At 36.1% G+C, this 19,279-nt stretch overlaps 1 protein-coding gene across 3 annotated transcripts in view; it reads left to right on the forward strand.

The window, feature by feature from the left end:
* LOC115888857 (protein sickie) overlaps window positions 1-19,279 on the forward strand; it is a 388,604-nt gene that overhangs the window by 178,957 nt on the left and 190,368 nt on the right. For all 3 annotated transcript variants that reach the window (XM_030908721.1, XM_030908722.1, XM_030908723.1), the window contains one exon: window positions 16,597-16,778. In XM_030908721.1, coding sequence (XP_030764581.1) covers window positions 16,597-16,778 — 182 coding nt within the window. The remainder of the gene's footprint in view (window positions 1-16,596; window positions 16,779-19,279) is intronic.

The raw sequence follows: 19,279 nt of genomic DNA on the forward strand, positions 1-19,279 counted from the left end.
TGCACGGGGGAAACATGAAGGCACCCTGTGTGATATTATCCAAAGAGGATTCCGCATCGCTGAGAGATGGTGCAGGACTGTCGGGCTGAGTATTAACTCAGATAAAACCGCAGTAGTGCCATTCACCAGAAAGCGAAGTTTGAAAAACTTGAAAAGAATCCATCTAGATGGAAAGGAAATACTGCCATCACAGGAAGTGAAATATCTGGGAATAACCCTGGATAGTAAACTTCTCTGGAACAGGCATATTAAGAACATTACCAGCAAAGCCACAAAGGCTCTCATGATATGCAGAAGACTGGCGGGAAATAGGTGGGGCTGCGCCCCTAACATTTTGCGCTGGATGTATACCATGATAGTAAGACCCATGATTACTTATGGAGCAGTTGCTTGGTATACAAAACTAGAGCAACGTACAGCAAGGCAAACCCTGTGCAAAGTACAGAGACTGGCATGTATCTGCATCACAGGTGCCATGAGAACATGTCCAACAGCAGCAATGGAGGTCATTCTAGACCTAACACCACTGCATATTGTCGTCGGTAGTTATGCCAATGCGACAATGATTAGAATGGTCATTGACGGAAACAGTACTGGGAGAATTTTCAGGTCAGGGGCTTGGAACACCCTCAAAAAGAAAATTCCACTTCTCCAACTCCCAGTGGATGACATACCAAGAATTTACAACTTTGAGAAACACCTCACTGTAGTATTGAGTAATAAAAAGGATTGGAAGAAAGAAACGCTTACTCAGCATATAAAAGACCATACCATCACGTGGTATACTGATGCTTCCAAAACCAAAGCAGGGACAGGGATAGGAGTATTTGGGCCGAAAACTGAATACTCCGAACCAATGGGCACCTACCCCAGTATCCTTCAGGCAGAAATTTGCGCTATCGAAAGATGCGTACAATTTATCTTGGATAGGAACTATCGAAAACAGGAAATTGCCATCCTATCCGATAGTCAAGCAGCACTTAACGCGATCAACTCAGTAACCATCAATTCGAAGTTGGTCAAAGAATGCCTGGAGAAGCTCAACAAATTAGGCAAAGAAAATAAAGTCCTCCTACTCTGGGTGCCTGCTCACCAAGGGATAGAAGGCAATGAAAAAGCAAATGATCTAGCTAAAAAAGAAGCGAACACTCGACTAACTGGACCAGAACCGTTCTGTTTTCCAAACGGGAACCAACTGAAAGCGGAACTGAAGAATCTGGAAGACTCCATCCGTAACTTGCAATGGGTGTCCTCCAACGGTCTAAGACACTCGAAAAAGTTCCTTAGAACTTATGACCGAGAAAAATCAAAGGTTTTCCTTGATTTAAGTAAAAACAATCTTCGGATTGTCACGGGGTTCCTAACAGGACACTGTCTCCTCAACGAACACCTCAGTAGGCTGAAACTGAGAAACAACGGCGAATGCAGATTTTGTGGGGAAAATGGGGAAACACCAGAACACCTTATCACTGAGTGCGCCGAGACGACGACCATTCGTGCCATGAACCTTGGTACCTCTGATGTCGAGGATGGAGAGCTGGCCTCTGTGGAGCCGTCTCAGATACTGGCTTTTCTTAAAGCCCTGAGACTGTATGATGAGTTATAACTCGTTATAACTCAAGAAAGGGGAACACACAATAGATCTATAAGGTCGCGCTGACTAACTCCCCTCCTAAACATTCTACATTCTACAATGACGAATTAACAAAGATCCTACCTCTTTTAACTTTCATACAATACGAAAACTATGACCATACAACGTTCTAACTCCTGTAAAGCTTCACAAAATTAAGTAAACGCAGACTCTTAAAAAGTACAAAACCCAATTATGTCCAATTATAATCCTTTCGCAGCGTATCCCATCGGAGCGTACGTCAAATTTAGCCGTATAAAGTTTTAATAGTTGTTTCGAAGTTAATTTCTCCCGGGGTTAATATCTAAGAAGTCGGGAAAATGAAGGGCGGGGGGAATATTAATAATAGTATAAAGTTTCCCGGACAAGTTTTCAAATAAAACTTTATTTATATCGTGGTATTCTTCAGTTTAATTATTGAGCGATGTCAGGGAATTGAAATATGTATTTGTACAAAATGCTTTTTGCGTGATTCCGTTCTAGCAATGGAAGAGAGAAACATTTGCTCAGCAGTTAAAAGATCATACCATAACGTAATATACTGATGCTTTCCAAACCAAAGTTGGAACAAAGATAGGAGTATTTGGGCCGAAAACTAAATACTCCGAACGAATGGGCACCTACCCCAGTATTCTTCAGACAGAAATTTACGCTATCGAAAGATATGTACAACTTATCTTAGATAGAACTATCGGAGACAAGAAATAGCCATCTTATCTGATAGTCAAGAAGCCTTAAAGTTGAACAGTTTAGGCGAAGAAAATAAAATCACCCCAGGAAGTGAATTTAGATAAGGCAGAATATAAATGTACGTCGGCGGACTCCAAGAAAATCTCCTCCTTGAAAAGGTCAAAATATTAATTGCTGCAGAAATTATAAATACTTGGGAGTCAAAATTTCAACGGATGGCACTCTGGATAAATTCATTAGGGACAAAAACGCTCAGGGAAGAAAGGTAATCTCTACGTTAAATGGCGTCTTGTGGGATAGTGGCATATCTAAATCCAACAAGAGGCAAATATACAGCACAATGGTTTAAAGCATCGTTTGCTATTGCAGCTTAAAAATAACGCCGGGCGCATCCTGGAAGCGACAAAAATGGATTTCTGGAAACGGGCCGCAGGTAAATCCAGATAAGAAAGATGTGCGAACAACAGAATTCGACAAATTATGGAGGTCAATCGAACAATAGCTGATGACATAAGAACGAAACAATTAATATGGTATGGCCACGTACAAAGAATGTTATAGAGGAAAGGCTTCCAAAACAGATCTTTAACTGGACACCAGCGGGACGACGAAGAAGGGGTATACCACGCAAGAGCTGGAGAGAAGGAATAGACTATGAGCTAAAAGAACGAGAGCTCGAAGACGACTTCTTGGCGACTGGGCATCGGAAGACGTCGTAGAACGTTTTAAATATTGATAAATAAAGTTACCCAACTAAACCAAACTAACTGGACAAGAAGACTTTTCTGCTTCTCCAGTGGAAACCACTTAAAGCGGAGTTCAAGAACTTGGAAACCTCCATAGGCAACCTGGAATAAAAATCACGACGAACAACGAAAACAACCTCATTTTCCAGAGCCAGACACGGGCGATTTTCCAGAAGCAGCGTGGTCTCGTCGTCTGGTGGAAATTGGAGCCGTACGAGGAGCCGACAATCGGCGGCGCATCAGGCAAACAAATTAACTGAAAATTAGATTTCGTCGGGGCACAATAAGCGACAGGAGAGAGAGTTTTTCAGCGGCGGCGATCCTCCATTATCAGATTAATTTCGCACGCCATATCAGCATAAATCATTCGGGTGTGCTCAATACCAACCTAAAGACCAAGACCATAAAACTAGGGATAAAACGATGTAGAATGTAGAAAGTTTAGGAGGAGATCCTAATCACCGCGATCTTACAGATCTATTGTGTGTTCCCCTTTCTTGAGAAGTTCCCCTTTTTCAGAGGCCAGTTCTCCATACTCGACATCAGCCGTACCAAAGTTCACGGCACGAACGGTCGTCGTCTCGGCGCACTCAGTGATAAGGTATTCTGGTGTTTCCCCATTTTCCCTACAGAATCTGCATTCGCCGTTGTTTCTCAGCTTCAGCCTACTGAGGTGTTCGTTGAGGAGACAGTGTCCTGTTAGAAACCCCGTGACAATTCGAAGATCGTTCTTACTTAAATCAAGGAAAATCCTTGCTTTTTCGGTAGTAAGTTCTAAGAAATTTCTTCGAGTGTTCTAGACCGATTGAGGATTCCCATTCCAGGTTCTTGGAGTCTTCTGGAGTTTCAGGTTCTAGAAATCCGCTTTCACTTGGTTCCCGCTTGGAAAACAGAACGGTTCTGGTCCAGTTAGTGGAGTGTTCGCTATTTTTTTAGCTAGATCATTTGCTTCTTCATTGCCTTCTATCCCTTGGTGAACAGGCACCCAGAGTACGAGGACTTTATTTTCTTTACCTAATTTGTTCAGCTTCTCCAGACATTCTCTGACCAGCTCCGAATTGATGATTACTCTGAAATAAAAACAAATAATGCCCAAATCTTGTTTGTGCTGGTTGTCAAAGGAAAAAAAATCACACAAGTTGGTGTGAAATTTTCATAGTGAATACCAAGCGAGGTTAAGTTCACAGGCACTTTTTTGCTAATGTACCAAAGACACAGGCATTCACGGGGATTCACACGGCTGCAGCTTCAGTTTTTAAGGTGGTATTGGTATTGTTACGTACGGTTGGTGTATAACGAGAGCCCTCAGTTTGAAATTAGGAATATTCAGAATTTACACCTAAGGATAATTGAAATGGGGGAAGAACGACGCGTCGCGTCGTGCGGTTATTAATTATTAGCCCAGGGATGGAGTTAATTACATTTTAAATTAAGCCATTGTAAAGAAAATAATTATGTTTCAATTTTGTTTGTCACCTAGGTACCTGTTTATTTTTCCAGAGCGGTTAATATTTCTGGTTTAGGATAAAATGGGTTTAAAGGAAAGCTTGGTGTAAAACTCAGTATTGAATTTACCACTCAGGAACTAAAAAAGAATCAAAATCTATAGAACTGCTTTTGTAGTTTGGTTTGGTTTGGTTGTTGGTTTATTTACAACAATTATTATTAGATATTGTCATTCGAAAGTCTACTTGACGCCTTTTTTTTTGATCTGAGGTTATATAATATATGTATTTACTAAGATTACTATCAATATTGTTATTAAATACCTCTGAAACTAATCTATATCGCACAACTGCACGCAATTAAGGCTTGTAATAACATAATTCTCAAACAATTACTTTAATGGTAGCATTATGAAGTACACGTTCACTACGTATAGCAAGAAGGGAACGACTTACATCAGCTACAGGCGAAATACGATTTCATACTAGCTTTAGATCTAATTGGTTTAGGCATGTAATAAGTAAGCAAATTAATAGCTTGGGGTGGTGAAGATGAGAGAAGATCATTTAGGAGGGTTCTTTAGTTTGAGAAATATACTTGTTGTGTTATTTAATACGAATTAATGGCATTTGAATATTAATTATATTGTTATAATGGTACTATCTTCTTCTTCTTCTTATCACGCCCTCTCCTGCTGAAGGTTGGCGATCCAAATGGCAATTGTGGCTCTGGAAACTGCAGCCCGGAAGATTTCCGCAGACGAGCGTTCAAACCATCTCCTCAAATCTTTTAGCCATGAGTTCTGGCGTCTTCCTACTGATCTTTTCCCTTGCACTTTGCCCTCTATTATGAGGCGCAGTATTTCGTATCTACCACCTCTCATCACATAACCCAGGTATTGCATTTTTCTTTCCATGATGGTGTTCAGTATCTCTTTTTGTTTCTGCATGCGCTGGAGTACTTCATTGTTGGTGATCCTTTGTACCCATGAGATTCGCAGCATCCGTCTGTATATATACATTTCGAAGGCTTCTATTCTCTTCTCGGTCTGTGAATCCAGTGTCCAGCTCTCACATCCATAGAGTAACACAGAGAGACGTAGCATCTGGCCATTCGAGTTCTAAGATCCGCACTGAGGTCTTTCTTGTAAAAAATGATTTTATTCTCACGAAGATTTTCTCGCTTGCTCAATTCTTGAAAATATTTCTCTTTTCGGGTCGCACTGACTATTGATGTTAGCTCCTAAATACTTTATTGAGGTCACTTGTTCGATTGTTTGTCCCTTGACACGCAGGTGTGCATTATTGGAGTCTTAGAAAAGACCAATAGTTTGGTCTTGGAGACATTGAGATGCAGTCCAAACATCTCACTATAGTGGACTACGGAATCTATAATGCTTTGCAGTTCTTGTATATCGTTGGCTATTATAACCGTATCATCGGCATATCTGAAATTGTTTATTGGGATTTCAATGAACTTGATTCCGCCCTGGATTCGATCCAGTGCTTCTCTAAATATAGTCTCCGAGTACAGGTTAAACAGGAGCGGAGACAAGACGCAACCCTGCCGTCTGATTTGTATATCTTCCGATGTTGACTGCTTCATCTCAACTACCGCCGTTTCATGCCAATAAAGTTCTGATATGAAACGTAGGTCATGTTCGTCAACTCCGGTTGTTCTTAGAATTTTGATCATCTTCTGATGATTAACATAGTCGAACGCCTTACGATAGTCTATGAAGCATACAAATACATTCACATTCATGTCTCTACACCTCTGTGTCATTACATTTAGGGAGAAGAGTGCTTCACGCGTTCCGAGTCCGTTTCTGAAGCCAAACTGGGTGCTGTCCATCTGATTTTCGCACTTCTTGTAGATTCGAGTGTGGATGATTCTAAGAAAGGTTTTGAGGACATGGGACATAAGACTTATCATCCGATAGTCATCACATTGTGAGGCGTTGGGTTTCTTTGGCAGGGTTACGAATGTTGATTTAAGCCAATCTGACGGTATTTTGCTTGAGCTATATAATTTGTTAAATAATGCTGTTACCAAATCTAGACTTCTGCTTTCGTTATCTGCAATGAGTTTAAGTATTTCAACGTTTATTTTATCGGGACCGGTAGCTTTTCCGCTTTTTTGCGCTTTTATTGCATGAACAATGGTACTATACGGAATTAAATCTAATGGATTTTAAAGGCAGTATCTGGGATTGTTTTACAGATGTTTTACAGAGATACTCCATCTTGGATATTAGTCGTACCAAAGATTATAGCACAAATGGTGGTCCTCTCGGCGCAGTGAGTGATGAAGTGTTCTTTTTTCCATTGTGATCATTTTCTTCACAGAATCTGCATTCGCCGTGGTTTCTTAGCTTCAATCTATTGAGGTGTTCATTGAGGAGACAAAGTCCTGTTAAAAACCCCGTGACAATCCGAAGATTGCTCTTACTTAAATCGAGAAAAATCTTTGATCTTTGATTCTCGGTCGTAGGTTCTGAAAATTTTTCAGGTCTTAGACCATGGCTGTATAAGACCATGAGTTGGAGTATTGAGCTTTAGTACATGGCTGAACTCTTCATCGACCTCAAGATGGGTGTAGGCCTCTGTAACATCCAAGTGGCAGAAAAGAGAAGTGCCTCGCATTCATATGAACAGATCTTCGGAATCGGATGTTTTTCGATGATGATCCTTGGGTTAAGTGTTGGATTGTAATTACCAGTGATTCTCAGTTTCCCATTCTTCTTGACGACAACGTGTGTTGTTGACGCCCACTCTGAATAATCGACTTTTTTGTGGAAGCCTGATGAAATTTTGACTCAGTTTCCTTGGCGTACGCATCACAGAGAGCAACTGGTATATCTCGAGCACTGGTCAAGATAGGAGTAGCACCATTTTTCAAATGCATTTTCGCTGGTGGTCCTGAGATTTTTCCAGGGACGTTGCTGAACACGTCTTGATACAGGTTGAGGATGTTGTCAAGTTGTCTTTGATGTTCTAAGGACAGGAGTTATTTGACTGAAAACTTATGAATTAGATCAGGTTTTGTAAAGAGGCGTTCAGAGATTCACTTTCGTCGAAATAGCGTCTCACACTCTCCTTCAACTAAGAGGATTCCTATCCCAGGATCCGACTGAAGGATTCCCATTCCAGGTTACGGATGGAATCTTCCAGGTTCTTAGTTCCGCTTTAAATTGGTTTCCACTTAGGAAACAGACGGTTCTGGTCCAGGGGCTAGGGTCTATCCCTTGGATAACATCTATAGTTCAGAGTAGGAGAGCTATATTTATTATGTATGTAATGTTCTTAGATTAAAAAGCATTAAATAAAATCAAAATAACTAAAACTATAATATTGTAGCCATTCGATATTCACTGTAGTTTTGATACTACTTAAGATAAAAAACTATTGAATTTATTCGTATACTTTATCTCGTAAAACACGTACCCATAAGGAGACAAATTATGAATTATTCAATCCCGATTTATATATAAAATATAAATTGGTTTTGACGTGCACGATTTCGACATCGAAATTCAGCGCGTGTCTTGCTCCCGTCCATTTTATTTTGGTGAATGGTTTTTATTTTGTTCTGTCTTATCGACTACGGCCGATCGAAGGAAGATCTTCGGACGGGCAATCCCGATTTATTCTTCCAAGAATCAGTGCCGTACTCAACAACATTTATTTTTTTGTCTGTGAAATGTCTCTGGTAGAATTGTAACCTCCAAGAGCTTGGAACATCTCAAAAGGAAATTGGATGCATTGGGTGTCTTAAGGGGGTGAGCCAGGTGATCCTTGTGAGTACCATGCTGTAATTTTTGGGGTCTATATGTTGTCTGTCCTTCTTGCCAGGTGTCCTGCCCATTGTCCACCATAGTCTTAAGGAATTTAACTCTGTGGAATGACATCTATTACCTGAGTCTTTTGTCGTATCCACTCTATTCTTTTACCACTACTATTTTTACCATACTTTATTCTTTTACCCTTCTTTTATCGCTGGTAGTACGCATTGGTCGAAGAGACACATGGGGCGAAGATAATTCTTACTTAAATCAAGGAAACTCTTTGATTTTTCTCGATCGTAAATTCTGAAATATTTCTTAGAGTGTCTTATGCCTTTGGAGGATTCTCATTGCAGGTTACGGATGGAGTCTTCCAGATTCTTGAGTTCCGCTTTAAGTTGGGAAGCAGGACGATTCTGATCCAGTTAGTGGAGTGTTCGCTCCTTTTCTAGCTGGATCGTTTGCTTCTTCATTACCTTCTATCCGTTGATGTGTTGGCCCCCAGAGTAAGAGGAATTTATTTTTTTTTGCCTAATTTGTTCAGCTTCTCCTAGCATTCTTTGACCAAGTTCCAATTGATGGTTACTGAGTTGATGGCGCTTCTTCTTATACAGGGTTGTTCATCATATACGACGCGGAGTATTGTAGCTAAACTATTTAATTTTTGCAAATTGTAAGTTTTGGGTTCGTTGAAGGACTATTAAAGCTACAATTTAAAAATATCTTTACAAGATACAGAGTGTACCAAATAAATAAAAAATATCAAAGTTGTATTTTTTTAAATGGAACACCCTGTATATTATTACATTTTTAGTTTCTACGATTAAAATAAAGGTAAATTTGATTAAGGTTTACCGCATTTTAATCTTACCGTTTTTGAAATATTTAGATTTTTGTCAAAATACAGTAATAATTATAATGCTTTATTTCTCTAGGCGTATTTAAGTTTTTAAAACCAATTATTGTATTGAAGTATTTCTATTCACTAAATTTTGTGTTGCAATAATAAAAATTATACTATCTTATATAGAGTGTCTAAAAATTTATTTTAAATAATAACTAGTTTTAAACGGCAATAACTTTTTTAATTTAAATGGAACACCCTGTATATTTTATGAGAATCAGATGCACAATTTAATTGTCTATCAAACTATATTATATCATTTTTTACCTATGTCTTCAGGTTTTCGTAGAAAATGCATTTTCTTATAATTTAGACCTCAATTATCAATATACCCATGGAATATTGACATTTTAGATTATTTTTAAAGATGTAACAAATTTTTAAAGGGTACAGATACCAATATTGTCGATATAGTTCGTTTATGTCATTAAAAAATAAAAAAAAAATGTTTAAATATTTGTAGAAAGGACCAATTAATATGATTCCAGTATTCAAACTACATTAATGGGCTGCTTGCATTGATTAATAATAATTGCTCCAAATACTAAAAACTGAATTTTGTATGTATGTTAGACAGTGTGGTAAAAAGTAACACCTTAAAAATTTTATTTTATTTTTTGACGAATGCTTATTTATAACAACAGAGATGTTCATTTTCATAACTTATTATTATATTGATTTCTGATTCCAAATACCCATTTATTTAAAATAATTTATTAACTAACACAATTAAATATATAATTAATTAATATTTGGGCGGAAATACTGGTGGTATATTTAATTAATGGTATAGTCTTTTGTAAAGATTTAAATAGTTTTATTTTTGTATACAAATAGGCTGGTAATATTATCATTTTTAGCACCTGTACATTTTGTACATTTGTTGTTTTAAAAACCATCTAAAATGTCAATATTCCATGGGTATATTGATAAATGAGGTCTAAATTATTTGCAAACGCATTTTCTACGAAAACTTGAAGAGATAGGTAAAAAATGGTATAATACAATTTGATGGACAATTAAATTGTGCATCTGGTTCTCCTAAAATATACAGGGTGTTCCATTTAAATTAAACAAGTTATTGCAGTTTAAAGCTAGAAATTATTTAAAATAAATTTTTAGACACTCTGTACGAAGTAGTATTACTTTTATTATTGCAACACAATAACTAATCAATACTTAAACTTCAGTAAATATTTAGTATTAAAAACTTTGATACCCTTGGAGAAATGAAGCCTTGAAATTTTTACTGCAATTTCACAAATTTGAAAATATTTCAAAAACGGTAAGGTTTAAGGGTGATAAACCTTAATCAAATTTCCTTTTATTTTAATCGTAGAAACTAAAAATGTAATAATATACAGGGTGTTCCATTTAAAAAAATACAACTTTGATATTTTTTATAGATTTGGGACACTCTGTATGTTGTAAAAATATTTTTAAATTGCAGCTCTAATAGTCCTTCAACCAACCCAAAACTTACAATTTGTAAAAATCTAATCGTTTAGCTACAATACTCCGTGTCGTATGTGGTGAACAACCCTGTATTTCTTGACTATCGGATAATAACGAATATTTTTTCTATGCTGAGGGTAAAAAGGAAACGTTAACATACTTTACTTTTAAAACAATCAAATGAATCAAGATCCAAAACTCGCATTTCTGCTTTAGGAACTTATATTTCTTTTCTCCTTACAGACAGTCGTAAAGCGACTGGAATATAATCTCCATAACTTTGCCTTCTGACAAAGGTAGCGAGCGACATTTAAATTAGGCCGCACGTCTCGCAAAGGAGCCTCCGAAAGTTAGGGCCGTGCCCCCGCGGAACGGCGCTTCGACATGCGACGCCTCGTCCGTATTTGTGGCCCCATAAAATCCGGCCGATGTCGTAATAAAATTAGTGCTCAAAGTCGTTCAGAGTAGATACCGGATTGTTTTTAACCAGTTCCTGCCGTATATAGAGCGGCTCAGTAAAATATGAGCTATTTGAATATGGGAAAAATGTATTATTTTTTTCCATAGGAACTGTTAAAATTGCCTTATATCTATCAAAAATAGTAGATAAAATAGTACTTTAACGCGAGGGTAGAATAAATGATACTTTAACAGCGAGGATAGGTTAAAAACTTTATTTCTTCTCGCACGTTTTTTAATTGTTTCCATTTTTGAAAATGTTTGTATTCCTTTTCATAAGTTATTCGGGATTTAAATGGAAGTAGTTTGGATATGGCATTTGTCGCCTCAGCCTGAATATCTGTTGGTAATTTACTTATTTCGCTTTGAGCCATTTCTGGCTCCAATTCAACCAGCAATCGACACGAAAGAGAATTAAAAAATATTGACTCAAAACTGACAACTAAAGAGACAGCTTTGTTTATTTGTCAAATTACATAGAAACCAACGCCAACCCAGCACAATATTTTTTCTACTCGTAATAAATTCCTTGAAATAATAATTTCTGAATATTTTTTAAAACGTAACTCGCTGTGGAAAAAATATTGTTTTATACACGACGATAAAATTGCATTATCGTCTCCCGAAATTAATTCACTCGCGATATCATCGCTCGTGAATTAATCTTCTTGGTCGACGATAAAATACAATTTTATCGTCTTGTATACAAAATAACTATAATATTATGGTAACTTTCAAAAACAGTTGTCTTAACAAGAATACTTTGCTGAGTTGATTTCTTTTTCAGCAATGAAGCACTATATCAAATGATCCAAGAAGATCCACATATGTATCGTCAAATTGAAGCATCATTAGGCATTTAAAAGACCTCAGATATAACACTCAACGACAAATGATCTAATGCCGGGTCCAGACCAAATCGATACGATTTTGAAACAAAAACAAGACAAACCTGTGACAAAAATGAGAAATTCAGACAAGACAAATTTGAGACAAAGTGTCTATACCGCGAGAACAAACAAAGTACAACAAAGGTTCGGTATATGCGAATCAGTTTTATTAATCATGTGGTCTTTCTACCAGAAAGAAGATAAATACACACACCGGAAAGTCTAGGGATATTACAATTTTATCCAGCCATCGTCAGTAATTTTATTATTTGCATTTCTGATATAATAAAATTAAAATAAACAAATAGTTTACAGGACGTATTGGAAATAAAAATGCGAAATTTACCGAAATTTCAAAATTTATATCGATATTTATTCAACTCAGAAAAATACACAATTTTTTTTTATTCTAAACTGTGAATTAAAAAAAAAAGATAAAAATTTTTTACTTAATAAAGGGTATGGCCTCCTCTACTGTTCATTTCAGCCCTACATCGTCTCTCCATGCTTCTGATCAGGTTGTCAATCTCTTCTTAAGGTACAGCCTGCCACACTGCATTCACGGCCCGAACCAGATCCCTACGAGTTTCACGAGGCATACCCATTCTCAAAATTCTTCTTTGGACCGCGTCCAATACGTGCTCGATGGGGTTGAGGTCAGAAGATTGTGCCGGCCAGGGTAAGATGTTTAATTGATGAGCATTGATAAACTTACTTACCACTCTGGCTGTATGAGGCCGTGCATTGTCATGCATGAAAATGAAGTTTCTCCCAAAATCATTGGCATATGGTAACACGACAGGCTCAAGAATTAAATCACGATCTGTGATTCCTATTAGAAACCTTTCAAGAAAAACGAGATCGGTTTTTCGGCCTGGACTGGACTCCTCCCCAGACCATAACTGTTCCCCCTTGATAAGGGTGCATTTCCTGAACATGATCCAACCGAATAAGATTTCCCGGTTTTCTCCATACTCAAGCCTTTTCGAATCCGGATGAATTCCAAAGCGTGGCTCATCCGTGAAGAGAACATTGGCCCATTGTTCATTCGACCACTGAACATGATCTTGAGCCCACAAATATCGTACCTCTCGATTTCCTCTCGTTAAGGGTTGAGCTCTCCAGGGGTGTCTGCTTCTTAAGTTGACCTCTCTTAATCTATTGCGAACAGTGTCAGGACTAACGGTTACATTATGTGTTTCCTGGAGAATTAAACTAAGCTCTGGTGCGGTAAGAGTCGGCCGGCGTCGAGCATTTAATTGTAAAAAATGATCTTGCTGAGAGGTAGTAATGCGATGTCGCCCTGTGTGCCTTTCACCAACATCACTACTTTCACGGTAGCGTGCACTTAATCGCGATATTACACTTTGCGTTGTATTTAATGCTCTAGTTACGTCGATTTGGCGCATTCCAGCTTCGAGCATACCCATGGTCCTTAACATTTTGTCTCTGTTAAGATGTCTATGCTCCATAATGTCGTTTAATACTAAACAGAGTTATTTGAATGAATTCTGGCCAGTTATCATAAAAACATAGCTAGTACAGGTTAAATTCTTAGGTGCTTTTCATACATTTGACAAAAAATGCACAAACACTTCTGCAAATATCCCAAATTTAGAAATAACTAGTGTGACTACTTCGTTTCAATCGAAGTAGAAAGAATCGGCCTACAAATATGTGGTTGTTTATTCAAAACATTTATTTTTAACTTTAATAAAATGATATCCCTAGATTTTTCCGGTGTGTGTATAGCAGTACCAGCAGTACTAAATTTGTGTGATTCCATTAGTTTCCTACTTTTGGCAATGCACGACATCCACACTGCGCCGACATGCGACAACTTGTCGTAAAATACACGACAAAACAGAGGCTCTTTGAACTTTACCGACTCGAGACGGGACATTCAAAAATCTTCGAATTTGGAAACAAAACAAAAATGAGACAAAAATGTGCAGAAATGTATTGAATTTGTCGCTAGTTTGTCGTAAAACATGAATGTTTCTGTCTTGTCGCTTGTTTTGTCTGCTTGGTCTGGACCCGACTTAAGACAATTCTAATTCCCACACCGTTTGAAAAACACCGTACGTTTGTACTTCTCGGTACAGTCGATTCGTCACCGAAAGAGTTACGTGAAAAAACACAAATTAAAACGACGTGGAATGTTTTCGAAACTCGTACGCATCGATCGTTTTAAAGCACATTCGAGTTTCGAAAAAATGTTTCGAAAAAATTACGACTCTGCCGCTTACCTTAATCCGCCGCCCAATTGGCATTTGCATAAGGAGAAGATCGACTTATTGCGTAACAGCCGAAACGATTGCATTTTTTTGTCAGTTGCATAATTTTCCGATCTGCGACCAGACGAGACGGTCTGCTTCTTAACTGGGGTCGTTTTAAAAGTAAAACGGTTTTGCACCAAAAAAATATGGAAAAGAGTTAAACGTTTTGAATTTTGGACAGTTTTTTGGTTCGTTACATACAGGGTTGTTATGTTTTAAATGTTTTGTTAAAAAAACATGTGTTTTAGATGTATTATTTGTATTAAACCAAATCAAATATGTTTGGTGTGTAAAGATTTTTTTAGGGTTCCGTACCCAAAGGGTAAAAACGGGAACCCCAATTTTACTCAAAAAAGTGTGAGTGGACCTTGGAGGATTACTAAGACTTCGCTGTCCGTCCGTCCGCTACAAAGGTCTATCTTATGAACCGTTATAGTTAGACAGTTGAAATTTTTACAGATAATGTACCTATGTTGCTGCTATAAGAACAAATACTTAAAACAGAATTAAATAAATGTTTATAAATAAAAAAGTACTTTCACTAAATATTATCTTTTAAGTAAGAATTTTACATAGAATCTTTCAAGTCCTCGGTGGCCGCGTGGTTAAAGCGTTAGGACTTTCCGCTGCTATGACGTTGGAGCCGTAGAAAGCAGGTTCGAATCCTAGGCGACTTTTTTTTAATCGTTTTTTTTTTAATTTTTACATATTTATTTTTACTTTTTACATATTTATTATTGATTAATACAATTTTTAGTAATGAGTTTCTTCATTTTTTTAAATTACTTATACGTGCATTCAAAATTTCAACTAAATCGGAAAAAAAGTTTATCGCATATAGTATCTAATGTATAGATAATGAATGGTACGGAACCCTTTGTGCTCGAGTCCGACTCGCACTTGACCAATTTTTTTTTTCAATTTTGACCAATTTATTTATAATACTATCTTCTTGCAATTTTGTAGCACATTAATGTGAAATCCGCATCTTTGTATCTCTACCCATAAAAGATAATATAACCCGTAAAACACACGAAAATGAGACACAGTACAGTATAGTTTGTCTATTTTTTGTACTATTCATCTAAGTTTGAAAAGGAGAAATTTTTTTGAATTCAGCAATATACAGAAGAATAAAAGTAATAAGATTTTTAAAGCAAAAATCTAAATCATTTATAATTTTTATGCTGTCATTAAATTTTTAAAAAAGGTATATACAGGGTGTCCCAGAAATAACTGCAAGTATTTTAACTGGTAGTATAGTTCACCCCCAGAAACACGCCTATGAGGTTTTTTCGCGAAAAAAAAAATTGAAAATTCGAATTTTTTTGAAAAAAATTTTGGAAGTTTTTTTTGTTAAAAAACATAATTTCTTGATAATATGGCAACATAGGTAGTAGATTAAATTTACAAGAAAGAAAATCCAGAAAAGATCCAATGGTTCTCAAAATTTTGGCAAAAAATAATTTTTTTGGGAAATTTTCAATGTAAAATAACTCCGCTATTTTGAACTTATTTGAAAAACGATAAAGAGAAAATATGTTTCTTTTATCGAGATCTACCACCTCTTAAAATACTTGCACTTATTTCTGGGACACCCTGTATAATTTTATTCATCCCACATATAATATATTTCACTAATATTTCTTTTAACATGGGCTACCATGTAAAATTCTTAAAAAATATACAAAGACCAGTAGATATCTAGAAATGAGAAAAATAATCGCAAGTCATAGAAGGTTATTACAGGAACCAATACAACAATATACAAATTTTAATAGCGGCAAAAAAAGAATAACAGATTAAATTAAGATTCTTGAAATGTTTTTATTTCCCTTTATGTGTGTAAAAATATAATGATATTTGATTTTTTTTTACTATAATTAATTTTTTTTTTCATTCAATTAAAAATTTATAATGAAAAAATTAACTTACTTAATTAAAAATTAACTAACTTAACTTAAATTTAAAAAAAAATTAACTTAAAAATGGCTTAACTCGTAGCGTGAACTAAATAAATTTTATGCTTTTTTAGCATTTTAAAATAGAAGATTAAAAAAACAGGAGAAATATGACTTTAATTAAAATTCTACCAATAACAAATTATCAAAGAAGCAAGATGAAATTATATTGCTATAGAAACGCGTTTTGATTTTTTTGGAATACTTATAAGAATGTATTTTTCTCAAAATATCAATAATAAAAAAGTGTTTCCTCTTCTAAAGACAATCCGGGTACATACTGTATGTTATTTCTGGAAGTATTACAGAAATTAGACGAGACTAACTCATTGTTTTTCTTTCTTTCCAGTTGGACAATATAAATTTATGTTTGGCCACACTCCACGCTCAGCACATCCAAGGAATCGAGGGCATATCGGCCCAAGAGCTACGCGATGGCAAGCTGAAGGCGATTTTGGCGCTCTTTTTCGCCCTCTCGCGCCACAAGCAGGCAACTAAAGCGCGCCAACAGCAAGAGATGACGCCGAACAGGTAGGCAACCAGTATTACCGCTCGGCTTTGCAGGCCTACGATGCACCAAGTCGGCCGAAGTTTATTCGTATATTTGTAGTTGTTTTCAAGAGCGCATTCACCATTTTGTCAAGATGGGTTGTAGTATTAGCGAAATCATGAGATATTCTATTATATCAATTATTAATATAGTTACATACCGGATATGATCTAAAAAATTACAAGATATGTTTCAACTGAAGGGCTGTAACTACATCAGGATGCTTTCTGTTTAAAAAATTGTTTTTTTAAATAGTTTCTTTAATCTTTATCTGTACTATCATCCACTGAAATTTGGTACCTTATTTTTTACACCCTGTATATTTCCCATTACTTGTTTGTTAACGCTAATTTATTGTTGATGAAATAAATATATTGGCAATATTGAATGAGTCCCTGATATAAACGAATTGGAATTGCAATTTTCTAATCAAATAAACAAGGCAAATTATGTCTGTAAAAATAAATAAATAAACATATGTTTCTATTCAGGTAACAATTGACATTGTTGACATACACAGCTGTAAGGTTGCTATCAGTAATTTATAACAGAACTGCGAAGAAATTTTAATAGTAATGTGATTAAAAACAATTTAGCACAAGTGCTCTTACGAATATTACTTATAGCCTTGTTTATATAGCTTTTATAAAATTTTGCAATGTAAATAAATGTCAAATGGATTTTATTTATAAGCAATACAAATAAGTATATAAATAATTACATATTCTATGATATTTTATGGTTTTAAAATTGAATGCCCTACATTTTAAATTTCCAAGTGCACAGAAAAAAAAATCAATGAGAAGGTTTTAACAATAATTTACTAAAGAATACTAAATTTGCTAAAAGTAATATAAAAGTAATAAATTATAAAATAACAATAATGGTAAAAAAATTTAATAGTTTTGAGTCAATAAGCACTTGTATTTCCTTAAAATATATAGGATGTCCCTTAAATAAGTGTAAATATTTTAAGGAATAGTAGATCGGTACAATTATTTGATGAATCACAATTTGCCGCCGGCATAGAACTATCAGGTTAAGTTTATACCGCCGTCAACGACAAATTAATTAAATTTTCCAGCAACATTTACAGATATAGAAATATCATACCGCCGGATGACGGTATTTTTGTATACACTAACAATACCGCCAGTGTGTTAAATTTATTTATAAATCACACTATACCGCCGTTGGACGGTATTTATCTACCAGATTAAGTTCATACCGCCGTCAACGACAAATTAATTCAATTTTCCACCAGCATTTACAGATATAGAAATATCATACCGCCGGATGACGGTATTTTTCTATGCACTAACAATACCGCCGACGGTTGTTTAGTCAGTGTGTTAATTTTTTTAATAAATCACAGTATGCCGCCGTTGGACGGCATTTATCTACCAGTTTAAGTTCATACCGCCGTCAACGACAAATTAATTCAATTTTCCACCAGCATTTACAGATATAGAAATATCATACCGCCGGATGACGGTATTTTTCTATGCACTAACAATACTGCCGACGGTTGTTTAGACAGTGTGTTAAATTTTTTAATAAATCACAGTATGCCGCCGTTGGATGGTATTTATCTACCAGATTAAGTTCATACCGCCGGCCGTCAACGACAAATTAATTCAATTTTCCACCAGCATTTACAGATATAGAAATATCATACCGCCGGATGACGGTATTTTTCTATGCACTAACAATACTGCCGACGGTTGTTTAGTCAGTGTGTTAAATTTTTTAATAAATCACAGTATGCCGCCGTTGGACGGTATTTATCTACCAGATTAAGTTCATACCGCCGGCCGTCAACGACAAATTAATTCAATTTTCCACCAGCATTTACAGATATAGAAATATCATACCGCCGGATGACGGTATTTTTCTATGCACTAACAATACCGCCGACGGTTGTTTAGTCAGTGTGTTAATTTTTTTAATAAATCACAGTATGCCGCCGTTGGACGGCATTTATCTACCAGTTTAAGTTCATACCGCCGTCAACGACAAATTAATTCAATTTTCCACCAGCATTTACAGATATAGAAATATCATACCGCCGGATGACGGTATTTTTCTATTCACTAACAATACTGCCGACGGTTGTTTAGTCAGTGTGTTAAATTTTTTAATAAATCACAGTATGCCGCCGTTGGACGGTATTTATCTACCAGATTAGGTTCATACCGCCGGCCGTCAACGACAAATTAATTCAATTTTCCACCAGCATTTACAGATATAGAAATATCATACCGCCGGATGACGGTATTTTTCTATGCACTAACAATACCGCCGACGGTTGTTTAGTCAGTGTGTTAATTTTTTTAATAAATCACAGTATGCCGCCGTTGGACGGCATTTATCTACCAGTTTAAGTTCATACCGCCGTCATCGACAAATTAATTCAATTTTCCACCAGCATTTACAGATATAGAAATATCATACCGCCGGATGACGGTATTTTTCTATGCAC

This window comes from Sitophilus oryzae, unplaced genomic scaffold, assembly GCF_002938485.1.
Source record: "Sitophilus oryzae breed Bouriz unplaced genomic scaffold, Soryzae_2.0 scaffold_808_pilon_pilon, whole genome shotgun sequence".
NCBI classification, from domain to species: domain Eukaryota; kingdom Metazoa; phylum Arthropoda; class Insecta; order Coleoptera; family Curculionidae; genus Sitophilus; species Sitophilus oryzae.